At 52.4% G+C, this 26,089-nt stretch overlaps 1 protein-coding gene and 1 pseudogene across 15 annotated transcripts in view; both read right to left on the reverse strand.

The window, feature by feature from the left end:
* Positions 1-26,089, reverse strand: part of MAPT (microtubule associated protein tau) — a 115,335-nt gene that overhangs the window by 43,237 nt on the left and 46,009 nt on the right. For 8 of the 15 annotated variants that reach the window (XM_066262699.1, XM_066262696.1, XM_066262695.1 and 5 more), the window contains exons 2-4: positions 15,095-15,253; positions 10,209-10,295; positions 7,154-7,237 (exon numbers count right to left, since the gene is read on the reverse strand). In XM_066262699.1, the coding sequence (XP_066118796.1) occupies positions 7,154-7,237; positions 10,209-10,295; positions 15,095-15,236 (313 nt within the window). In that variant the 5' untranslated portion in view covers positions 15,237-15,253. The remainder of the gene's footprint in view (positions 1-7,153; positions 7,238-10,208; positions 10,296-15,094; positions 15,254-26,089) is intronic. The other 7 variants (XM_066262702.1, XM_066262698.1, XM_066262704.1 and 4 more) reach the window with 2 other exon arrangements.
* LOC136327819 (U4 spliceosomal RNA) lies at positions 17,357-17,438 on the reverse strand (annotated as a pseudogene).

Genomic DNA, 26,089 nt, shown 5'->3' on the forward strand with positions numbered 1-26,089 from the left:
GGTCTCACGGGGACTGTTCCGTGTCTGACACTGGGCTGTCCAGGAGGTCTCACGGGGACTGTTCCGTGTCTGACACTGTGCTGTCAGGAGGTCTAACGGGGACTGTTCCGTGTCTGACACTGTGCTGCCCAGGAGGTCTCACGGGGACTGTTCCGTGTCTGACACTGGGCTGTCCAGGAGGTCTCACGGGGACTGTTCCGTGTCTGACACTGTGCTGTCCAGAAGGTCTCACGGGGACTGTTCCGTGTCTGACACTGTGCTGCCCGGGAGGTCTAACGGGGACTGTTCCATGTCTGACACTGTGCTGCCCAGGAGGTCTAACGGGGACTGTTCCGTGTCTGACACTGGGCTGCCCAGGAGGTCTCCCGGGGGCTGTTCCGTGTCTGACACCGTGCTGCCCAGGAGGTCTCCCGGGGGCTGTTCCGTGTCTGACACCGTGCTTCCCAGGAGGTCTCACGGGGACTGTTCCGTGTCTGACACTGTGCTGCCCAGGAGGTCTCACAGGGACTGTTCCGTGTCTGACACTGTGCTGCCCAGGAGGTCTCACGGGGCTGTTCCGTGTCTGACACTGTGCTGCCCGGGAGGCACAGCTCCAAGCATAGATTCAGTGTGAGTTTCTGACAAGGTAATGGAAGGAAAGCTCAGAGTGACAGCAAGTCCAGAGCAATGGCACAAAGTCCTGAGAGAGCGTGAGGAGGCATGCCAGGTGATGTCACCACGTGGCACTGGGAAGTTGGCAGTTTTCACGTGCCGATGCAAAGTTGTAATATCCTGGCCCTGGTGCAAGTCAGAAATTGGTGGATGCCAATAACCCTGACGACCCCCAGTGCCAGTAAGGAGGGCTCAGAGGAGTCACAGGGAGGGAGGCTGTGACAGGGCTCACCATCACATCACTATATATCCACTCTATTTCCTTGAAGCTCCAAGACACAGGGGCTCCCAACTCAGCGTGGCAGGGATTCCTGCAGGGAGTGGCCATACTGCACCCCCAAATGAACTTCAAATGAGAAGTTTTCACCAGGACACCAAGATACAGAACCTGGGACCTGCCCAATTGAAGTGCTAACTAAGGTACATATTGTCAAAGCCAACAGCTGAAAAAATGTCTCCCAAGTCTAAAACCTCCCATCTCCCTGAGGAGGTGGAGGGGAGAAGATGGAGGGAGGGTCCCCTCTCCCTGAGGAGGTGGAGGGGAGGAGATGGAGGGAGGGTCCCATCTCCCTGAGGAGGTGGAGGGTGGAAGATGGAGGGAGGGTCCCATCTCCCTGAGGAGGTGGAGGGGAGAAGATGGAGGGAGGGTCCCATCTCCCTGAGGAGGTGGAGGGTGGAAGATGGAGGGAGGGTCCTATGTCCCTGAGGAGGTGGAGGGTGGAAGATGGAGGGGAGGGTCCCATCTCCCTGAGGAGGTGGAGGGTGGAAGATGGAGGGAGGGTCCCATCTCCCTGAGGAGGTGGAGGGTGGAAGATGGAGGGAGGGTCCTATGTCCCTGAGGAGGTGGAGGGGAGAAGATGGAGGGAGCGTCCCATCTCCCTGAGGAGGTGGAGGGGAGGAGATGGAGGGAGGGTCCCATCTCCCTGAGGAGGGAGAGGGGGAGAAGATGGAGGGAGGGTCCCATCTCCCTGAGGAGGGAGAGGGGGAGAAGATGGAGGGAGAGTCCCATCTCCCTGAGGAGGTGGAGGGGAGGAGATGGAGGGAGGGTCCCATCTCCCTGAGGAGGTGGAGGGGAGAAGATGGAGGGAGGGTCCCATCTCCCTGAGGAGGTGGAGGGGAGGAGATGGAGGGAGGGTCCCATCTCCCTGAGGAGGTGGAGGGGAGAAGATGAAGGGAGGGTCCCATCTCCCTGAGGAGGTGGAGGGGAGAAGATGGAGGGGAGGGTCCCATCTCCCTGAGGAGGTGGAGAGGAGAAGATGGAGGGAGGGTCCCATCTCCCTGAGGAGGAGGAGGGGGAGAAGATGGAGGGAGGGTCCCATCTCCCTGAGGAGGTGGAGGGGAGAAGATGGAGGGAGGGTCCCATCTCCCTGAGGAGGTGGAGAGAGAAGATGGAGGGAGGGTCCCATCTCCCTGAGGAGGTGGAGGGGAGGAGATGGAGGGGAGGGTCCCATCTCCCTGAGGAGGTGGAGGGGAGAAGATGGAGGGAGGGTCCCATCTCCCTGAGGAGGTGGAGGGTGGAAGATGGAGGGAGGGTCCCATCTCCCTGAGGAGGTGGAGGGTGGAAGATGGAGGGAGGGTCCCATCTCCCTGAGGAGGTGGAGGGGAGAAGGTGGAGGGAGGGTCCCATCTCCCTGAGGAGGTGGAGGGTGGAAGATGGAGGGAGGGTCCCATCTCCCTGAGGAGGTGGAGGGTGGAAGATGGAGGGAGGGTCCCATCTCCCTGAGGAGGTGGAGGGGAGAAGATGGAGGGAGGGTCCCATCTCCCTAAGGAGGTGGAGGGTGGAAGATGGAGGGAGGGTCCCATCTCCCTGAGGAGGTGGAGGGTGGAAGATGGAGGGAGGGTCCCATCTCCCTGAGGAGGTGGAGGGGAGAAGATGGAGGGAGGGTCCCATCTCCCTGAGGAGGTGGAGGGTGGAGAAGATGGAGGGGAGGGTCCCATCTCCCTGAGGAGGTGGAGGGTGGAAGATGGAGGGAGGGTCCTATGTCCCTGAGGAGGTGGAGGGGAGAAGATGGAGGGAGCGTCCCATCTCCCTGAGGAGGTGGAGGGGAGAAGATGAAGGGAGGGTCCCATTCCCTGAGGAGGTGGAGGGGAGAAGATGGAGGGAGGGTCCCATCTCCCTGAGGAGGTGGAGGGGAGGAGATGGAGGGGAGGGTCCCATCTCCCTGAGGAGGTGGAGGGGAGGAGATGGAGGGGAGGGTCCCATCTCCCTGAGGAGGTGGAGGGGAGAAGATGGAGGGAGGGTCCCATTCCCTGAGGAGGTGGAGGGGAGAAGATGGAGGGAGGGTCCCATTCCCTGAGGAGGTAGAGGGGAGAAGATGGAGGGAGGGTCCCATTCCCTGAGGAGGTGGAGGGGAGAAGGTGGAGGGAGGGTCCCATTCCCTGAGGAGGTGGAGGGGAGAAGATGGAGGGAGGGTCCCATTCCCTGAGGAGGTGGAGGGGAGAAGATGGAGGGAGGGTCCCATTCCCTGAGGAGGTGGAGGGGAGAAGGTGGAGGGAGGGTCCCATTCCCTGAGGAGGTGGAGGGGAGGAAATGGAGGGGAGGGTCCCATCTCCCTGAGGAGGTGGAGGGTGGAAGATGGAGGGAGGGTCCCATTCCCTGAGGAGGTGGAGGGGAGAAGATGGAGGGAGGGTCCCATTCCCTGAGGAGGTAGAGGGGAGAAGATGGAGGGAGGGTCCCATTCCCTGAGGAGGTGGAGGGGAGAAGGTGGAGGGAGGGTCCCATTCCCTGAGGAGGTGGAGGGGAGAAGATGGAGGGAGGGTCCCATCTCCCTGAGGAGGTGGAGGGTGGAAGATGGAGGGAGGGTCCCATCTCCCTGAGGAGGTGGAGGGTGGAAGATGGAGGGAGGGTCCTATCTCCCTGAGGAGGTGGAGGGTGGAAGATGGAGGGAGGGTCCCATTCCCTGAGGAGGTGGGGGGAGAAGATGGAGGGAGGGTCCCATCTCCCTGAGGAGGTGGAGGGTGGAAGATGGAGGGAGGGTCCCATCTCCCTGAGGAGGGAGAGGGGGAGAAGATGGAGGGAGGGTCCCATCTCCCTGAGGAGGTGGAGGGTGGAAGATGGAGGGAGGGTCCCATCTCCCTGAGGAGGGAGAGGGGGAGAAGATGGAGGGAGGGTCCCATCTCCCTGAGGAGGTGGAGGGTGGAAGATGGAGGGAGGGTCCCATCTCCCTGAGGAGGGAGAGGGTGGAGAAGATGGAGGGAGGGTCCCATCTCCCTGAGGAGGTGGAGGGTGGAAGATGGAGGGAGGGTCCCATCTCCCTGAGGAGGTGGAGGGTGGAAGATGGAGGGAGGGTCCCATCTCCCTGAGGAGGTGGAGGGTGGAGAAGATGGAGGGGAGGGTCCCATCTCCCTGAGGAGGTGGAGGGGAGAAGATGGAGGGGAGGGTCCCATCTCCCTGAGGAGGTGGAGGGGAGAAGATGGAGGGAGGGTCCCATCTCCCTGAGGAGGTGGAGGGTGGAGAAGATGGAGGGGAGGGTCCCATCTCCCTGAGGAGGTGGAGGGTGGAGAAGATGGAGGGAGGGTCCCATCTCCCTGAGGAGGTGGAGGGTGGAGAAGATGGAGGGGAGGGTCCCATCTCCCTGAGGAGGTGGAGGGTGGAGAAGATGGAGGGGAGGGTCCCATCTCCCTGAGGAGGTGGAGGGTGGAAGATGGAGGGAGGGTCCCATTCCCTGAGGAGGTGGAGGGGAGAAGATGGAGGGAGGGTCCCATTCCCTGAGGAGGTAGAGGGGAGAAGATGGAGGGAGGGTCCCATTCCCTGAGGAGGTGGAGGGGAGAAGATGGAGGGAGGGTCCCATTCCCTGAGGAGGTGGAGGGGAGAAGGTGGAGGGAGGGTCCCATCTCCCTGAGGAGGTGGAGGGTGGAAGATGGAGGGAGGGTCCCATCTCCCTGAGGAGGTGGAGGGTGGAAGATGGAGGGAGGGTCCCATCTCCCTGAGGAGGTGGAGGGTGGAAGATGGAGGGTGGGTCCCATTCCCTGAGGAGGTGGAGGGGAGAAGATGGAGGGAGGGTCCCATCTCCCTGAGGAGGTGTAGGGTGGAAGATGGAGGGATAGTCCCATCTCCCTGAGGAGGGAGAGGGGGAGAAGATGGAGGGAGGGTCCCATCTCCCTGAGGAGGTGGAGGGGATAAGATGGAGGGGAGGGTCCCATCTCCCTGAGGAGGTGGAGGGGAGAAGATGGAGGGAGGGTCCCATCTCCCTGAGGAGGTGGAGGGTGGAGAAGATGGAGGGAGGGTCCCATCTCCCTGAGGAGGGAGAGGGTGGAGAAGATGGAGGGAGGGTCCCATCTCCCTGAGGAGGTGGAGGGTGGAAGATGGAGGGAGGGTCCCATCTCCCTGAGGAGGTGGAGGGTGGAAGATGGAGGGAGGGTCCCATCTCCCTGAGGAGGGAGAGGGGAGGAGATGGAGGTAGGGTCCCATCTCCCTGAGGAGGGAGAGGGGAGGAGATGGAGGGAGGGTCCCATCTCCCTGAGGAGGTGGAGGGGAGGAGATGAAGGGGAGGGTCCCATCTCCCTGAGGAGGTGGAGGGGAGAAGATGGAGGGAGGGTCCCATCTCCCTGAGGAGGTGGAGGGGAGAAGATGGAGGGAGGGTCCCATCTCCCTGAGGAGGGAGAGGGTGGAGAAGATGGAGGGAGGGTCCCATCTCCCTGAGGAGGTGGAGGGTGGAGAAGATGGAGCAGCGGGTATTTTTCAGGAGGATTTCTTTGGAGAGAACACATTGAGGGTTTGGCCATGTAGCTACCCTCCCATCAGTCCCAGTGAGAGGGGTTCAGGTCTCATGTGGAGACGCTTGTGTGTGTGTGTGTGGTCTCCGGCTACCGACATGGCGGTTGCTGTCAGACGCACCCTGGGAGAAGCAGAGTGGGAGAGACGGGCTGGGCCTGCTTCAGTTGGGGACAGAGGAGCATGGTGCTGGCCCTGCTGTCAGTCCTCATATCACAGTTTGGGCAAAGAATGTCCGTGTGTTTCCCACGGACCTGCTATGGGCACAGGGCAGCGACAGTGTGGGGACACTTTAGACCACGTCCAGGAGGTCACCAACAGGAGCAAGCTGACCTCAGCAGAGGTGAGGCTGGAGGCGGATCTTTAGCCCCCAAGGAGCAGAGGAGAATCAAGTGCACAGGGAGAGACCTTAGGGGGGGCTAACCGGGTGGGAGGAGCCTGGAAGAATTCAGAAAAGGTCCACACAGAGCAAGAGTCACCTCTAAACCCTGCCGAGGGTATGGAGCCAGCCGCTCTCAGCAGTGCCCCTCAGTCTCGCGTCTCCCACCCTCTCCCGCTCCCCAGCCAGAGGTGGGGCTGCTGCCCTGACCCAGCTCTGGCCTTTACACAGAGTGGGCATTCTAACTGGCATTTGCAGACTGTGTTTTGTGACTAAGAAGACGAAAGTCCTTTTGATGACCTAGGAGTGACGGAACGTGGGCTAGCGTTTTCATTCCGGGCAGGGGAGGAGTCCCACCACAAAAAAATTACTGTGAAGGACGAAAATCAAGAGGCTCATGATCTCATCCCATGAGTCGTCCCTCAGCCTTCAAACAACCTTCACTGCCAAGGATGAGACCTGCTGGGCTTCGAGAACATCCCCTTCTACCCATCTCAGAAGACCCACTCGCAAAGCTGAAACTGCCTTGAAGGGCCGGGTGGTGCTGCTTGGCCCCTGCACGGGTGTGCTCAGAGAGGGAGCCCCGGGGAAAGCTGTGGCTTCCCTCGTGGCTGCTGTGAGCACCGCCTGCATCTCCCCACTCTCCACTGCTGGTGAAATCCTGTCCAGGATTCTTCTGCATCTCTTGTTGAGCACCCTCCAATCACCAAGCCGAAGGCTGGAGTCTTTACATAACCCCAGCGGTGGACACGGGGAGGAAATGACAGCGGAGCTCCAGGCTGGGCTAGACATTTCCTCAGGGCCCGGGCAGCTCGTGACTCTGGTGGCCCCGAGTCCAGAGCTATTTCTGGTTGGTGCCTAGATGTCTGAGCTATTCTCCATCATCCATGTGGACAGGACAGCCTCGTCATGCCTGTTCTTTCTATGCAGATACGTTTGGAAAGACAGTGGCAGGACTGGAGGCTAGATTATATCTCTGAATTCCTCAGGGGTTGTCCACTTAAGATTCTCCAAAGGTGTGGGCCAGCCATCTGGACGCTGCTGCACACTTGGTGCTTCTGGTGGCAAACCACTCCCGGGGAAGTGATCGTGTCACTGGGCAGTCTGAGCAGGAGAGGGGGCTGACTGCGTGGGTGAAGGCTGGATCTGCCCCCAGCCTGCCTCAGAGAAGCCTGTGTAGCCAATGCACCAACTGAGATAGGGTAGGAGAAGCTAGAAGGAATCTAGAAGGTCCTCTGTCCCCCGGGAGGCCAGCAGGCAGGACATTAAGGCATCAAGCTCAGAACACCCAAGATTCCCAGAAGCTGGTGCTGGCCCACATTCCTGCCTCACTCTGAGATAAGCATAACCCCACACACACCCTTTCCTCCTGCACATCAGCCAAGCACCCGGCCCGGGATCACCCTCACCTGTGGTTCCTTCTGGGATCTCCATGGGGGGCTGAGTGGCTGGCTCACCGGGGGCTCCCTCATCCACTAAGGGTGCTGTCACGTCTGGAAACTACTGAAAATCACCTTTGGGGGGCCCAGGACGAGCCGTGCCAAGCCCCTCACCCTGCTTCGTGTGTGGGAGCAGTGCAGGGAGGGGAGGTGGGAGGGGACTCAGCCACATGCAAAAAGCCGCACCACAAAGCAGGCCCAGAGCCACCCTGCCTGATAGCTCCCAGGAAGCACATTAATATTCTGCTTGAGACGCCCAGGCCCAGGCGATCTACCAGGAAAGCCAGGGACAGCCCCCATGGAAACAGCAGCGAAAGAGAGTGCTGGGGACGGTCCTGGGGTATTTAAAGAAGAAATGTTGAAAATCAGATGACTGTTCACAACTGTTTGACCCTTAAGGTGGTACAGGAAAGCAACTGGGACTAAGGCAGGGGACTAAGGCAAGAACTCTGGAGTTAGGGATGGGGTCTGTGGCTTTGCTGTGAGGCTTTGGGCAAGTCCTCTGTCCTCTTTGGGCCTCAATTTCCTCATCTACAAAATGGGACTATTATTTCCAGGTGACCTCCACAGTGTCCTCCAGCTTGCCCTGTCCCCCTGAGTCCATGACCCATGGTTAAGAAGTGCAGAGTCCCCTGGGAAGCAATGAATAGGCCCAGTGCTGTCCAGGGTCAGGCGCTTGACAACCGGCCTGCAGATGGGTCCACCTTCAGAGCAGAGACCAGAGCTGCAGCTCTACCAGCAGGAACTGCTCTCAGTCTTTCATTGCGGGGAACACTTCCAAATCGGCACTTGTCCCCGAGCGATGCCCTGGCACCCTCCCAGGCTGTTCTGGGTAAACATAAGGAGCTGTCCCTGTTGGGAGCATTCCAAGAGCCTGAGCCAGTTTAGACAAAGGGACTCCACTTTAATTATGGTCCCGGAGCAGGTGGAGCCGCCGGCCCAGCATGGCCCCTTCCCTGGGGTATGGGAGTTGAAGCTCTTGGGACCCACACATGTACAGGGTCCAGAGGGCAGTGAGACTTGGTTGGAAGATTCTTCCAGAATAATGTGACTGGAATGCTGAAAGCCATGATGTGGAAGGCTGGCACGCATTCTGGCATTAGGGTTTCAGGACTTGCTCAGGTAGGTACGCAACTTGCACAACTGTCTTATCAAGATCAGCAGAATATGTCTTGCATCACTGGCTGTGAGGAGAGGGAAGAACAGTTTGCCTGGTTCTCTTCACAGGGCTGAGAGCCTTGGGGGTGTCCACCACATTCTCCATAGACACACCCTTATAACAAGCAATTGGCAGGCAGTTGACAGCCACTTTCTGAATTTACCCAAAGGTGGACTCTTGGGGAGATGCTGGGGCCAGATTCTCATCCTGTGACACGGCAGCCAAAGTAATGGGCGGGGCCCAGAGAAGTGCCGAGAACAGAGCCTTGAGCCTCCGTGGGGAAGATGAAGAGATGGAGGTGCAGATACCATGAACTGGTTACTCAAAAGCCATTCTCAATTCCCTTCTCTCTTGATTTCTCCTACTAAAGAGGCTGTAAAGCAAAATGCTTGATGCCCCAGTCTCCCTTATAGCCAGAGGCGGCCATGAGATCCAGTTCTGACAAATGAGACAGAAGCGGAAGTTGGTCAGGGGGGGCTTGCAGGAAAACTCTTGGTTTCACAACCCTTTTAGCCACTTTGCTTTGCTTTTAAGCTTTCTTTCTGCTTTTAAGACATATGTGATAGGCCCTGGCCGGTTGGCTCAGTGGTAGAGCGTCGGCCTGGCGTGTATAAGTCCCGGGTTCGATTCCCGGCCAGGGCACACAGGAGAGGCACCCATCTGCTTCTCCACCCCTCCCCCTCTCCTTCCTCTCTGTCTCTCTCTTCCCCTCCCGCAACGAGGCTCCATTGGAGCAAAGATGGCCCGGGCGCTGGGGATGGCTCCTTGGCCTCTGCCCCAGGCACTAGAGTGGCTCTGGTAGTGGCAGAGTGACACCCTGGAGGGGCAGAGCATTGCCCCCTGGTGGGCAGAGCGTCGCCCCCTGGTGGGCATGCCGGGTGGATCCCGGTCGGGCGCATGTGGGAGTCTGTCTGACTGTCTCTCCCCGTTTCCAGCTTCAGAAAAATACAAAAAAAAAAAGAAAAGAAAAGACATATGTGATGCCTGGAAGTACAGCAGCCATCTTGTAGCCATGAGGCAAAAATCCAACCATTAAGGATGGCAGAAGATAAAGACAGAAAAGCATTGATGACACTCAGGAATGCCCAAGCCCAGACATCTTATTATGTGACAAATAAACCTCTTCATAGATATACCACGGTCAGTTGGCTTTTCCTTTACCTGTAATCAAACTCAGTCTTGACTGACATAGATGGGAAGCAAGAGAAGGTGGTCAACATCAAGACCAAGGAGTACTTCAGGAAATACCTGAGTAGCTTTACAATAACCTACGTACCAAATGTCTAGAGAGAACAGGTTAGAAGACGGGCTGGAACTAATATGGTGGCCAACACCCAGAGGCCCAGGCCAAGCCCAGTGCTAAAAAAATGAAGGATACTGAACCAAGACCAGTCCCCAAAGTGTGAGCTTAGATATATGCATGGACCTGCTCCTTTCCTCAGCCACACAGCTGCTCTGGGAACTCACGGCTCATGAAAGAGCAAGGTGGGTGGGGGCTTTTGAAGGAGTTTTGGGAGGACAATCAATATAGAGCAGTGGCTTTGAGGAGTTGTGCATGAGCCCTGCTTCGTCATAGATCCCAGCCTCTTCAAGTGTGGCTGCCTCAAAGCACACACATGAGGAAGGTGTCCATACCTGGCACTACTGAGCAAGACATCAAAGCAGGGCTCGGCTTCCCCAACATTCCTGAGCCAAGCCTGAGCCATCCTGCAAAGCACTGAGCAAGCATATCTCTCAGCCAGAGGGAGAGGCAGCAGCGAATGCAGCCAGGAAGGGTGGCACGCATGCGCTCAAAGCACAGCTACACGCAGGCTGGCACATGGAAGTAGCTGGCTGAATGAAGCAATGAGAGGAAGGAGGCCCCACCTTCGGCTGTCGGAGTGCTCTTAGCATCGGAGGTCTCGGAGCCTGGCTCCTCAGATCCGTCATCAGCAGGGATCTGCAGGGGAGATTCTGGAACATACACAGTGAGCCCCTTAGAATGGCCACCTCTTCCCACCCACCTTGTGATCTCAGGAGGAACTCAGGAACAGTGTTTTTTTGGAGCCAAAAACCATTCAGCATGGAACCCAGATGGTTGGAACGTGGCCATGTGATAAAACCACAAAGGGGACCAATCTCACCCCCAACACAACTGTGCCCACATGCCAGGGTCATCAGGCAAAAACACAGGTGATGAGTAGTTGTTCTTGGTGAGAAAAGACAATGCCTTGTAATCAACTTACAGTTCCAACTGAGGCAAGGCTTTCATATTGATAAATGGCCACCAATTCCAGAAAGCAAAGCCACATAAACCTGGGACCTTGTTTTTCCATACTGGGGAGATTCATGGGGGATTACTGCCATTAATTAATGACAAGTAGAACACACCTGGAAAATATTCAAAGCTCCAGCTCCTTCCTCCAAAGCAGGAATTAGCACAGAGCAGACACAGTGCCTACTTCTAACTGCAAAACTGCTGGCTGGACTTCACCCAGCTCCTTTCATAGAAGGATCTCGAAGTATTGACTAATCAACCTTGATGACACCTGAAATGTCAGCCATAGTCGCTTATAAGAACACTGTCCTCACCTGACCAGGCGGTGGCACAGTGGAAGGAGCGTTGGACTGGGATGTGGAGGACCCAGGTTCGAGACCCCGAGGTGGCCAGCTTGAGCGCGGGCTCATCTGGTTTGAGCAAGGCTCACCAGCTTGAGCGCAAGGTCGCTGGCTTAAGCAAGGGGTCACTCGGTCTGCTGTAGCCCCCCAGTCAAGGCACATATGAGAAATCAATCAGTGAACAACTAAGGTGCCGCAACAAAGAGTTGATGTTTCTCATCTCTCTCCCTTCCTGTCTGTCTGTCCCTATCTGTCTCTCTCTCTGACTCTCCCTGTCTCTGCCACAAAAAAAAAGAAAAAAAGAAAAAAGAAAACGGTCCTTTTGGAATCTGAAGCCAAGGAAACTCCGGTGCACTCTGTGAGAACCACCCCACCTGGAGTGGGGACAGCCCGGGAGTCAGTTTCATGACGGGCTAGTTCTGTGCATGAAGCAGAACCCCAAGATGAAAAAAGGCGAGTGCACTGTGAGATCAGACACCCCACACCCTTTGCTAAAACATCGTCCCTGGACACCCAGTTTGGGCTGCACCCATCCACTCAAAGAAGGGCTAATTCTAAACAAGCTTCCAGCACATACAGCTCCCTGCAAACTGCCTCAAATAGGTTTTGGACAAATGATGAGGAAGCATCCTGTGGACTGTATGTTGGGTCTTGTGATTGCTAACCAGCCTTGACTGTCAGAGCACAGGCTCATATGGGCGTGATGGAGCCTCTAGCCCTCTTGACCCCCAATACAGTACTCCCTTCTCGTCCCTAATCTGTTCCTAGCCTGCAATTTTTATCATTTGCATTATGCTTGTTAAATTTCTTGGAGGTCTGAAGGAAGAAAAAACCTCTTCTGAATGTCTTACCTAGATGGTATAGCAAAGTTAACCCATTGACACCTTTAATTCATTAGGATGTTTTATTTTATCAGTTAACCACCTTTCACCCTTTGCAGCTCTGTCTGGCTATATCTAGCCCTTCCCCAGCATTTAGCATACACTTAGATACTCTCTGTTCTAGTGTTTTACATGTGGTTTCTTGTCACTATTTAAAATAGTCTGTCACTTATCTAAAATGTTGCTAGTAAAATGACGCCTTCTGGCAAGTGACACCTATTGCTCCCCATATAAAAATCACTCATTCTAAATCCTTAGCAGCAAGAACAAATTTGATGAGAACTATGAAAATCTTTTAGGTATTACTTGCTTTCTTGGCAAGTACATTCTTCTAGTAAGCAAACTTTTCCAATGCTCTACTTTCACGGTAGTGACCGAAAGGTTAGCAACTTAAAATTTGTATATATTATACATTGACCCTTAAACAACACAATTTGAACTATATGGGCCCACTTATATGTGGATTTATTTCAGTAAGTACTGTAAATATATTTTCTCTTCCTTATGATTTCCTAAATGTCATTTTCTTTTCTCTGCATCACTTCTCTAGCTTCCTTTATTAAAAGAATACAGTATGTAATACATAAAATTTGTGTTAATCGATTGTTCATGTAATCAGTAAGGCTTATGGCTAACAGTAGGATGTTAGTAGTTGAGTTTGGGGGGGGGAAATTATATATGTATTTTCGATGACGCAGGAATGGTGACACTAATCCCCAAGTTGTTCAAGGGCCAGCTGTATATATCAGATGTCTGTTTTAGCATTGAACTCTGGTCATATTTTACATGAAAGAATTGAGTAGTTTTAAAGAACATACTTTAGGCAACTCTGAGACACGAAATAACTCAATAAACTGGTTCTTACTATACAAATTGAATTTAGTTTTCCCTTCAATAAATAACATTGGTCAAAACAATTTTTCCCCTGAACTTTTAAAAAAAGGGAGTTTTTTATTTTAGAACAGTTTTAGATTTACAGTAAAATTGCAAAGACAGTACAGAGGGTGTACCCCACACCGAATTTCCCCAGTTATTCACATCCTTCATTATTATTGTACATTTGCTTTAACATATATATATATATATATATATATTTGGGGGGGGTATTTTTCTGAAGCTGGAAACGAGGAGGCAGTCAGACAGACTCCCGCATGCGCCCGACTGGGATCCACCCGCACGCCCACCAGGGGGCGATGCTCTGCCCATCTGGGGCGTCCCTCTGTTGCGACCAGAGCCACTCTAGCGCCTGGGGCAGAGGCCAAGGAGCCATCCCCAGCGCCCGGGCCATCTTTTGCTCCAATGGAGCTTCGGTTGCGGGAGGGGAAGAGAGAGAGACATAGAGGAAGGAGAGGGGGAGGGGTGGAGAAGCTGATGGGCGCTTCTCCTGTGTGCCCTGGCCGGGAATCGAACCCGGGACTTCTGCACGCCAGGCTGACGCTCTACCACTGAGCCAACCGGCCAGGGCCATCATCTATATTTTTAATGTTTAAACCAGGCAACCCTACATAGAGTGCTATTTTTCATTGGCAGAATTCAGTATATTGTGAATATACTGAGAGTTTAATAAAAAGTTTAATAATAAAGTTCCACAGGGACTTGACAGAAAGAGAGACAAGACACATGCAGGGGATACGTGGGATCAAGTCCTCCAAGGAGGGTGTCCTCGGGACCCAGCTGCCCTCTGTGAGGAGCTAGAACATAGCAGCTCGGGTTGTGGCCAGGCTGTGTTCTGAGGGAGGCCAGAATGCACATTTCTTGTTACCAAGACACAAGACAGGGTCAGGCATGCTGATTGGGAATCCCCCCACCCCCCACCTGCTCCTCTCACTTAGAGCTTTGGCTGCGTGGCCTTTGAGCCCAAGGACAGCATGCCCACTCTTCCTCCACCTCCTCCAACCTGGAGCCCACCTGTCTAGTTTCCAAGCTCCTCTGACTCCAATGTGTTCCCTGCTTAAACACATACAGAGAAGCCAGCCTTTGGCACCCAATGAGTTCTGAAACCTTTCTAAGACAGTGGCCGTTGCTTCCTGTGTTCCCATACCCAGGGCACCCTGGGTGACCCACCTCCTCCAGGGAGCCTTCCTAGATAGATGTACCCAGAAAAGGTTCTTTCCCACCTAGGAGCTGTACCACATCCATTCATTATCCCACACCCCAGGTTGCAAAGTGTTTTTTAAAATGATTTTTAGCATTAAAAGAGAAAGGAGACTGTTTGCCATTCTCCCTCCTTAGAAATGGGTCTGGAGGTCAGGGACATAGTCCTTCCTGTACTGAGGCCAGCCTGGTGCTCCTGGCGGGAATCGGGAGTCAGCATGTGGAGCAGAAGAGAGAGAGCTGTGTGCTCCCTGAACTCAGTGGTCAGACGGAGAAATGAAACGCATTCATTTGGAAGGGGAGAGGAGGAGGCTAAGCCAATTGGGCTAAAAGACTGTATTTTAGGATATTTAGAAGTTGATGCAATTTATTAATATAGTTACAATGGGAATCCCAAAGCTAACCAACTTGCCGGACAGGGCCGAGACAGGCTGTGAGGAAGAGGTAAAGAGAATCTGTAAGGCCACGTATTTTGCATATTAATGAGTGCTGCTGATTTATAGGTTAACAGGTGTGGCGACAGACCCAGAGAACACCCTGTATTAATCAGACTGATAAATCCCTGCGGTCTTTGTCATACTGCATCCACTCATGGGGCAAACTCTCCTTTGAAAAGGTGTGTTTTCAAATTGCTTTGCATTTTGAGTTATCTTGGCCCATTCAAATGTTGAGGCTTCTATTGACAATCTAACCCAGGGGTAGTCAACCTTTTTATACCTACCGCCCACTTTTGTATCTCTGTTAGTAGTAAAATTTTCTAACCGCCCACAGGTTCCACAGTAATGGTGATTTATAAAGTAGGGAAGTAACTTTACTTTATAAAATTTATAAAGCAGAGTTACAGCAAGTTAAAGCATATAATAATAATTACTTACCAAGTACTTTATGTTGGATTTTCACTAAGTTTGGCGGAATAAATATTTATAAAACAACTTACTCTAGTTAAATCTATCTTTTTATTTATACTTTTGTTGCTCCGCTACCACCCACCATGAAAGCTGGAACGCCTACTAGTGAGCGGGAGGGACCAGGTTGACTACCACTGATCTAACCCAATACAGTACTTAAAACTCCTTTAAAAATCTGCCGCAAACCCTTCCTGCCAGCCTCTTCCAAAGCAAGCGGGTTCTCTGTGCTTCCCGAGGCACCCCGGCCTGTTGTGCAGGGCTGTGCACTAACCTTTTAGGCCATGGTCCGCGTCACCCTCGTGGTCTTGCAGCAGGGTGTAGCCCCCTTGAGAGGGGAGATCTTTCCTGTCCCCCAGCCTGTAGGTTCCAGCATGATCTTCCATCATGTTGAACTCCTGGCGGGGCTCAGTCATCCTGGGTCAAGGCCCACCTGGGGAAGAAAGATGGGAGGTTGAGGCTGGGATGCTGAGATGAGGCTAACTGCTTGCGAGGGTGGGGTGAGGGCCAGGGAGAGAGAAGTGCCACTTCCCCAGCTCATGGCAGACATAGCTCCACCTCCCCACTTCCCTCCCCAGCAACCAGATGCCCAGCCTCATCCTGAGCTCTGTCTCCCTGCCAAAGTGTTATTTGCATGTATGTTCACCTTTACACTTGATCTTAGCCAAAAGGTCAAGAAGCGATTTTGTTCACTTTTAATTCACCAACATCACATTGGTTCACACTCGAAACCACCAGGTGGGCGGCTTCAGTGGGCCTGACTTGTTATGTCCAGCAATCTTTCCACTTCATTAAAAAGTAAACGCTACTGACTAGGAGTTTAATGGGTTGTTGTTTTTTTTAGATTTTATTTACTGATTTTTGGAGAGAGAGACAGAGAGACAGAAAGAGAGAAAGAGGGAGAATAAGAAAGAGGGGCACAAAGCATCTACTTGTAGTAGTTGCTTCTCGTATGTGCCTTGACTTCTCATATGTGCAAGGCCAGGGATTTGAACCGGCAACCTCAGCATTCCAGGTCAACACTTTATCCACTGTGCCACTGCAGGTCAGGCTTGACAGCTTTTTTTTTTTAATGCAGAGGGTAGGACCTAACAGGCAAGGGAAGTCATTGACAGGCACCCCTGCTAAGAAAAATGAGGTACAGAGAAGCACGTTATTGAACCCATGCAACTAACTGCCCAGCAGAAGCACCTCTTGACTGATGTCCTGACTCCCCCATGTTCCAAGTCAGGTGGCCTCTGGAGGTCAAGGCTATGGCCTCCACTCGCCTCGCTGGCACCCACCACGACCTCAGTGTGCATTCTGAGGGTGGGTCCCTAACAGGGCCCGGAAGGGGGTGTGAGGCGTTGGGGCTGAAGAGAAGCATTCACCCTTTTCTCTGCAAAAGTCCCAGCCAGATGCTGCTTCAGCTCAACAGAGCCCACACCATATTTATTTGCACTTGTTCTCATCTTTGTTAAGAATATATATACATATACATATACATATACATATATATATATAGAGAGAGAGAGAGAGAGAGAAAGAGAGAGAGAGAGAGAGAGCAGGACAGAGACAGGAAGGGAGAGAGATGAGAAGCATCAATTCTTTGTTGTAGCACCTTAGTTGTTCATTGATTGCTTTCTCATATGTGCCTTGACTGGGGGGCTCCAGCTGAGCCAGTGACCCCTTGCTCAAGCCAGAGACCTTTGGGCTTAAGCCAGAGATCATGGGGTCATACCTATGATCCCACACTCAAGCCAGCGACCCCACGCTTAAGCTGGTGAGCCTGCACTCAAACCAGATGAGCCTGCATTCAAGCTGGTGACCTCGGGGTTTCAAACCTGGATCTTTCGCGTCCCAGTCTGAAGCTCTATCCACTGTGCCACCACCTGGTCAGGCAAGACTATATCTTTATTTTAAAAATAAATCATAGATTTGAATTTCTGCACTTTTTTTTTGTATTTTTTTTTCTGAAGTTGGAAACGGGGAGGCAGTCAGACAGACTCCCGCATGCGCCCAACTGGGATCCACCTGGCATGCCCACCAGGGGGTGATGCTCTGCCCATTTGGGGCATTGCTCTGTTGCAACCAGAGCCATTCTAGCGCCTGAGGCAGAGGCCACAGAGCCATCCCCAGCGCCCAGGCAAACTTTGCTCCAATGGAGCCTTGGCTATGGGAGGGGAAGGGAGAGACAGAGAGGAAGGAGAGGGGGAGGGGTGGAGAAGCAGATGGGTGCCTCTCCTGTGTGCCCTGGCCGGGAATCGAACCCGGGACTCCTGCACGCCAGGCCGACGCTCTACCACTGAGCCAACCGGCCAGGGCCTAATTTCTGCCCTTTAGAGTGTGCCATTTTGCTCAGGTTCATTCATGCCACTTTGGATTATTCCATTATTTTTCTTTTATAGCTCTAATTTTTGAGTCTCTTGTCTTTTACTTTGATATCTTCCTCTTAAATTATCTATTTATCTCATAGTATTTTTCTACTTTATGTTTATTCTTATCTTTGAAACTCCCCTGTTCTAGTTGCTTTCAATTCCTCCCTTTAAGCTTTTATAATTTTTGATTTTCATTTCAATTAGCAATAATCACGCCTGGGATAAACCTCATTGGCTATGATACTGCTGCTTTGCAAAACTTTCTTTTTTATTTTTTTGCCTGCCCACCAGTGTGAGGGGCCATTTTTTTTTTTCTGTATTTCTCCGAAGCCGGAAACGGGGAGAGACAGCCAGACAGACTCCCACATGCGCCCGACCGGGATCCACCCGGCACGCCCACCAGGGGGCGACGCTCTGCCCCTCCGGGGCGCCACCCCGCCACGACCAGAGCCACTCCAGCGCCCGGAGCAGAGGCCGAGGAGCCATCCATCCCCAGCGCCCGGGCCAACTTTGCTCCAGTGGAGCCTCGGCTGCGGGAGGGGAAGAGAGAGACAGAGAGGAAGGGGGGAGGGCGGAGAAGCAGATGGGCGCTTCTCCTGCGCGCCCTGGCCGGGAATCGAAGCCGGGACCTCCGAACGCCAGGCCGACGCTCCACCACTGAGCCAACCGGCCAGGGCCTTTGCAAAACTTTTTTTGGTCTTTTTCTTACCCTTTAAAAAAATCTCAGCTGTCTATGTTTTTATTTTATTTTATTTATTTTACATATATTTATTTACTACATATATTCATTCACTTCTTTATATTGTTTGAATTTCTTTTGCTTTGTTTTTACCCCAGATTTATATTAGCTTTTCATCTAATTAATGCTTTAACTTTTTTTTTTTGAGATAATTTTAGACTTACAGGAAAGTTGTAAAAGTAGCCCAGTGGATCATTTATTTAAACCTTTTGATATTCCTTTAAAATATATTTCCCAATGTTGTTTTCTACCTTTCTATCCTTTTAGGCTGCTTTTCTTCTTTTATTTTTTCCTTTTTGTATTTGTAACTTTTATAATTTTTTCATACTTTTAATGTAAATTAAGTCTTAACTTTCCTTTATAATATGTTAATAGCTATCTCCTTATGTTTCTGTTTTCATTTCATGAGCTTTCCTGGTGGCACACAGGAGTGGCCAAAGTGGGTCAGCTGTGCAGGGAAGAGCTGGTAACACAAACTGCAGTGGGCGGGGCCTTTCTCCTTCCTGCCTCGGAGGCATCCAGCTCTCCAGTTTCGGTGATGAATTAGTAATATCTCCATGGGCAAGGTAGGTATGGATGGTACACCTGATGCCATGTGTCCTCTAAATGAGGTATGAGTTGCCAAATGTTTTCAAATTCAGTCTCATTTCTGTAGGTGTTGGGCAACTCATAAAAATGGTGAACTGCTAAACGGAGGGTGCACCTGGAGCAGACCGTCAGGGGTCCCCAAACTTTTTACACAGGAGGCCAGTTCACTGTCCCTCAGACCATTGGAGGGCTGCCACATACAGTGCTCCTCTCATTGACCACCAATGAAGAGGTGTCCCTTCCGGAAGTGCGGCGGGGGGCCGGATAAATGGCCTCAGAGGGCCGCATGCGGCCCGTGGGCCGTAGTTTGGGGATGCCTGGTCCACATGCTACCCAGAATGAGGGTGAGACAGCCGGCTTCGGCACTGTGCTTTTACTAGCTGGCATACGCATGTCCACCTTCGTTCCTATCCCTCTTAGGCAAGACACACTGGTGTGGGTACTTGAGCTCTCCACCCACGAGGTAAGATAAGGAGCTGGTGAGAGCTGGGATGGTCTAGGAAGTTTTAAGAATGAGGTCAGCAGGACCTCTGCAGGGTGAGGCAGGAGGTGATGGCCTGGTCCTACTTAGGCAGCTACTGCGTCTAGAGAAGGGGTGTCTTTTCATTCTGACTGAGGCCCTTGTCTCCAGAGAGCTCTTGGGAAAAGGATCTGAGACTGCGCCTCTCCAAACCTTTGACATCTCCCCAAGGATGGATGATGGGTAAGACTTCACTTTGGAAAGATAAAAGTCCCCATTCATCCTTTAGGCTTTAGGATTAAGTGGTGATATTCTCTACCCTTAGATATACTGAGAGTCTGTTTCCCTTAGAAAGCTCCAAAACATAAGAACCCGTCTTCTGAAAAGTACTAGTTCTATTATCTGAGAACTCAGTTACTGCTTCCCGCCCAACTCTAGGAAGGAACACCTTCCTCACTGCTTCCAGATGGATCCTCTCAGGACATCCTGGGTTCACGACCCAACTGCTCATCCCTACACTGTCCACTAGTCAACTCCTCTGGCTGACTCACCAGGAGCTCCACCCTGGAGAGGTGAAATCCACCCAGAAGCTTGAGGCTTCCCAGACTTGCTTGAGACAGTACACTTGGCCCAGGTGAGGCAGGCCAGACAACTCAAGTCACCCCATTCAATCTGCAGCCAAAATTTTAGTGAATACTAAGAAGTTTAAGGAGCCCTGTGGTTTTGTCTTGAGATTTGATGGATTCCTTTCTTTTCTTTTCTTTTTCTTTTTTTAGAGATAGAGACAGACAGGAAGGGAGGGAAATGAGAAGCATCAATTCTTCTTTGTGGCACCTTAGTTGTTCATTGATTGCTTTCTCATAAGTGCCTTGACTGGGGGGCTCCCGCTGAGCCAGTGACCTCTTGCTCAAGCCAGCGACCTTGGGGCTCAAGCCAGCAACTATGGGGTCATGTCTATGATCCCACACTCAAGCTAGTGAGTCCACGCTCAAGCCGGATGAGCCCACACTGAAGCTGGTGACCTCAGGGTTTGAACCTGGGTCCTCTGCATCCCAGGCTGACACTCTATCCACTGTGCCATTGCCTGGTTAGCCTTGCTTCCTTTCAAGGACCAAGTTTTCTCTCCTGAAACATGTTAGATGAAGGTGTAAAAGTAAAAACCTGATGTGTTGGATTCCTTTTTCATAAAATGCTCACAGAGCTGTGCCAGGAGCTGTCAGGGCTCTGGGCAGCTGGGGAGTGGGGTGGGAGTAGGGGAAGTACAGGTCAGCGCAGACCCGGAGCCTCAGCAAATCCCCATATTCCCTCCATAGTTCTGAAGGTCGCCAACCATCTCTCTCATCTCCAAGAGCCCCGGCCATCCCTGGGTAGCACGTGCACCCCTGTGGGCCTCCACAATATTCCTGGAGACAGCTATTTGACTACAATAGTCCTGAATACTCTGAAGACCCTGTGACTATCTCTGGAACTCTCCAACTGCCTCTTCATCACCCCCAATTCCAAACTCCTAACCCGCAACATCAGGAGGGACCCTGATTTCCCCAGATGTCCCAAGAGAACACTGTCTGACCCGCTGTGTCCCAGGACCCACCCTCCAGATACCCGGCGTAGGCAATTATCGTGGCCCTCGCCGTGGCCCCAGAGTGCCCCTCTACTTGTCCCCAGAGGCCCCCGCCTAAGTCCTCGCAATTTGCCACAGACCGTGAGTGCCCAAGTGTCTCCTGTGACCTCAGGGAGGCCCTCCAGCATATCTCCCTGGAGACTACTGAGAGGCTCCGGAGCTGCTACACAGCCCCATGGCGCGGGTGCAGGGAGGGGGCCTCTAGCCTAGCCCGGGTCGCTGGGCCCCTGCCCGCCGCCTTCGCCCGGGTACTAGGCTGCCTTGTTCACCCCCTGTCCAAGGAGAACCAGAAGGAGAGGACAGGCAGGGCGAGGTGTGCTGGGGACGCGCCCACTTCCGCCCCTGTACCTCCTCTGCCCCCCCTAGGGTCCATGACCGGAGTCACCGGGGACGCACTGCTGCCAGCACGCGTTTTTTTTTTGTTTGTTTTTTTTTAATTTATTCATTTTAGAGAGAAGAGGGAGAGACAGAGAGAGAGAGAGAGAGAGGAGAGAAAGAGAGAGGGAAGGGGAGGAGGGGCTGGAAGCATCAACTCCCATATGTGCCTTGACCAGGCAAGCCCAGGGTTTCGAACCGGCGACCTCAGCATTTCCAGGTCGACGCTTTATCCACTGCGCCACCACAGGTCAGTCCCAGCACGCGTTTTGAGCGTTTGCGCGCTCACCTGGCTGCCCGCCCGGGCCTGGACACGCTGAGGTCGCTGCTCCGTGCATGGCGCTCCCGCCCGAGCGGTGACCTGCCTGGCGGCCCGGAAGGAGGCCTGGCTGTGGGTGCCAGCACTTGACCTCGCTCTGCCTTCTGTCTGGACTCCTAACCCTGCCAGCATTCTCGGTGACCTGAGCACCAAACCCCTCAAACTCAATCCTTGTTAATGTACCCAGATTTGCGGCCCTGCTGTCATGGCTTTCAGAGAACCCCCACTCACCTCTGGGGGCCCTGCCCCTACAATTCATTCCTTAGGCTGTCTCTGGACACCTTGTTCCTTCACAAAATCCCCCAGGACTAAGCATCTTCAAAATAAAATTAAAAAAAATTTTTTTTTGTATTTTTCTGAAGCTGGAAACGGGGAGAGACAGTCAGACAGACTCCCGCATGCGCCCGACCAGGATCCACCCGGCATGCCCACCAAGGGGCGATGCTCTGCCCCTCCGCGGCGTCGACCAGAGTCGCTCTAGCGCCTGGGGCAGAGGCCAAGGAGCCATCCCCAGCGCCCCGGCCATCTTTGCCCCAATGGAGCCTTGGCTGCGGGAGGGGAAGAGAGAGACAGAGAGGAAGGGGGGGGGGGCGGAGAAGCAAATGGGCGCCTCTCCTATGTGCCCTGGCCGGGAATCGAACCCGGGTCCCCCGCACGCCAGGCCAATGCTCCACCGCTGAGCCAACCGGCCAGGGCCAAAAAAAAATTTTAACAAAATGCCCATTTATATCCTTTGCTTTTCTGTTTGGGTCTCTGTGCTCATTATAATGACAGGAGTGAGCTCCATTTTTATCAACATTAACCCTTTATCCTATTTGTGACAGATATCTTTTTCAATTGGTTAACTTTTATTTTAGTTTCTTATGCTTCTGACAGATTTTAATTTCTGAACAGTCAAATCTGTTTTCTTTTATGACTTATTCCACTGCTCTATGACACATAAAGATTATCAATATTTTCTGCTATGTTTCCAGCGACCTCATTTCTTGTATTTAACTGCAGCGGGAAAACAGATGTCCACAGGTACACAGATGAATGAGCATGGATGGCTGTGCTCCAGTTAAACTTTATATATGGACTGAAATTTGAATGGCATATAATTTTCATGTGTCATGCAATCTGTTTTTTTTTTCTTCAATCATTTAAAAATGTAAAAACTATTCTTAACTCATGGCCAGGTTTGGCCTGTGGGCTGTGGCTGACAGACTCCTGCTTTCAGCTTTTCTAGTATTTCTTCTCCTCTCTCAATAGTAAAAAAAAAAAAAAAAAAAAAAATCTGTGATGTAAGTCTTAGTAAGAATCATTGTGCATTTTGGTCACTGCCTATGTTTTCAGTGTGGCTTTTTGCATTTGATATTGGATTTTTGTCAGTTGCTTCCAGAGTTTTCCATAAGGTTTCAAGTCAGGAGCAACAGAACTAAGGGGCATTCCTGGGGCTCGAGGCAGCAGCCCCATTGTTCTGGGAACCGGGAACATGCATCCATGGTATAAGACCTTCAGCAGCCAGGCTGCCTCATGTGGCCCCACGGAGCACATAACAGAGTGGTGGATCTCAGTGCCCTGGCTTCTGATGACTCCTCCCCCTCCCACCAGCACCACCCCTATAGGGCTGGAGAAAGTCAAGATGCACCAATAGGAAGCTGTATGAATTACGGTACATGGGTTGCTGGAGAAATTAAATCACCCTTAAAAACACAGGCAGTGATTTAGTATGCAAAATAAATGAACGGTGTGCTTCTCAAGAGCCAATAATTCTCCTTTGGGGCAGAAGAAGAATGTGTGGGAAGAACTCCCTAAGCAGGGAGGCTCACCATGCCTCCCCCTCCCATCAGTCCCGGACAGCAGTGCCCTTAGGTTCATGGATCTTCTGAGTCAACGAGTAGCTATCTCTTCAGCTAAACTCGGCTGGGCCACGGGACCCCATGCTCATGTTTTGGGACCTACAGGCCACGTTAAGAAAGACAAGTTTGTGTATGGAGGATCTCTGAGAGTCTACTTGACTTAAGCAGAATATAGAACTCAGAATGAAGATGTCCTCAGAAAGCAAAGTAAAGTTACTCTTCTTAGTGGTAAGACAAGCAAGTTCCCTTGGGGTGGGACCTGTCTGTGTCACTTACTTCTGTGGCCCCAGGGCCTGGTACACAGTTGCTGCCACCTGCCCCTGTCAAAGAAGGAGCTTGCTCTGTGTGGGCACCTCATAGGCATGTCACTGAACCCTCATAGCAATCCTGTGAAGTAGCTATCATCATCACCAGCATAGATATTAAGATTCCCACTGACCTGGCAAAGTCAAACAGGCAGTAAGAGGTGATGCCAGGAAGCAAAGCCTGTGCCCTGATGGAACACTCAACCACCCTCACTGCCTGTTCTTCCGTTTGGGACCATCAAATGTTCCCCAGCTTTCTGCTGGGCACAGGTCTGGGCATGGAAGGAGCATTGTCCAGGACTCACACCCAAGTGCTGTGTGACCAAGTCACTTCTCTCAACCTTCTTCATCCACAAAATGTCACTCAGTGATCTCTGAGCTCCCTTCTTGTTCTGACAGTTTATTCTAAGTGGGCCAGCTGGCATCTCAGCCCTCCTCCTTCCTTTCCCACCCCTCTCCAAGCCCTGCTGTCTCCCTCCACTAGCGCCAGGGCAGGATGAGTTCTCTGGACAAAGAACATGTAAACCGACTGACCAATGACACAGTGCACATTCCAGCCTTAAGACTTTCATGCCAAGACAGCAGACTGAAAAGGCACAAATAAGCTTGGCTTGAGGTGGGTACACAGCCTGACTAGACATGGTCATCATCTCCCGGATCCCTGTAATCTAAGAGAGACACACAGACGTGAAAATAAACATACCAAGAGCTGTCTTCCTTTGTTTTCTTATTCTTCTAAATCAACCATTCTCTCCCTCTCCCTTTCTCTCTGATTCCCTACCTCCTGTTTTCCAGGCAGTGACTTACAGACAGCAAAGGGGGCAGGGGTAAAGAAGACATTTTAGGAAAGGCACAAAAATTGAGTTAAACCTGGAGACTAAAATGAGTCACTTCTTAGGGACTCTTGGAAAAGTACTGCATCTTGACAAGAGAAAATGTGAACCAGAGGCACCTGGAGTCTGTCCTTGTCATTTTGTAACGTAGATCGAGGCCCCGAGGGGAAGGGTACTGTGGAGTCCTTCTGGTGCTTTGTCCTACAGGGTCACACCCCTCAGGCGCATTGCCCACCTTGTCATGGAAGAGTGGGGGTGGAGCAAAGGAAGGGAGAACAGTGTCCACAGGGTTGAGAGGGACAGAGGGCCAAAGAAGACAGCAAAGGTGAAGAGAAAATAAGGAAAGCATAGAAGATTCTGTCTCCCCTGGCCCTGCTGCCTTGTGGGCTCCCCACCCAGCCCTTCACTCCTGCAGAGCTTAGTAAGGGATGGCTCAGTCTCATCTGACCTGGGGTATCTCTACCTCAAGGAGGTGAAGACCCAACAGCTTTCTATGCCTACCACCACCCTTCCTATTCCTTCTAATTTTCTTACCAACAGCAATATTGGTAAATTTTGGTAAAGAGTAATTCAGGTTCTAGAAAGCTCCCTGGGTACACCAGGGCAGCACTGGACACCCTTTTGGCGGTTTTGGAATATTAATGGTATCTGTTGATTTGAACCCTGGCTCTGACTATAAGCCAGTCACAAGGTCTTCAGAAAGAGAGAGTACCTCTGTAATACAACAACCCCACGAGAGGGATTATTGTTCTCTTTTTCTGGATGAGAAAACAGGCTCAGAGAGGTTCAGTAACCTGTTGAGGGTCACGCAGTTAGTAAGTGGCAGAACAGAATCTGAACTTGGACCTTTTGATGCTAAAATTCATCTCTATCCTACTGTATTTCACCAGTGCCTTCCCAAAAGAATTTTATTTTGACAGAGACAGAGAGAGACAGAGAAGGGAACAGACAGACTGGAAGGGAGACAGATGAGAAGCATCAATCCTTTGTTGTGGCTCCTTGGTTGTTCACTGATTGCTTTCTCATATGTGCTTTAACTAGGGGGCTACAGCAGAGCGAGTGACCCCTTGTTCAAGCCAGCAACCCTGGGCTCAAGCCAGCAACCTTTGGGCTCAAGCCAGCCACCATGGGGTCATGTCTATGATCCCACGCTCAAGTCAGCGACCCTGTGCTCAAGCTGGTGAGCCCGCGCTCAAACTGGCGACCTTGAGGTTTCGAACATGGGTCCTCTGCATCCCAGTCCAACGCTCTATCCACTGCACAATTGCCTGGTCAGGCCCCAACAGAATTGTTAAACGAACATAGCGCTTCTCATCCAGGACTCTGTCCCAACTGGAGTTAGAGGTGAAGGAAAGCCCATGTCACTGGCAGGTTGGGCGCCCTGGCTCACCACGCACAGTCCCCGCTCCCAGCTAGCGTTGTGTGTCTGAAACAAACGCGTCCACGAGCCCATGGCAGGCGGCGGAGCCAGGTGTGGGCTTCATGCCTGAGCTGCAGCCCTCGCTAGGGGGCAGCAGACGCCCGGCCCGGGTGCCCACTCGCTGCAGCCCAGTCGGCCTGCCAGCTTCTCCCGCGGTGACCGCGGGTAGCCCGCGGTGACTCAGCGGAATCACCGCCAGCAGGCCCTGTGGCTCTGTTCACATAAAGAAGGATAGCCCTTTAGACGCCCTCAAAGGAAGATCGCCCTTAGACACCTTCGAGTTAAAAACCCAAAATGTAACGCTGAGTAGAGAGATACTTGCACAGCTTTGTGAATCAGCTGCAAACACTGGATTGCACAACTTCGGTGCCATCTGACATACCTTATTAAAAAACACCCTCGATGGATCTC

The sequence above is a fragment of the Saccopteryx bilineata genome, chromosome 2 (assembly GCF_036850765.1).
Source record: "Saccopteryx bilineata isolate mSacBil1 chromosome 2, mSacBil1_pri_phased_curated, whole genome shotgun sequence".
Lineage (NCBI taxonomy): Eukaryota > Metazoa > Chordata > Mammalia > Chiroptera > Emballonuridae > Saccopteryx > Saccopteryx bilineata.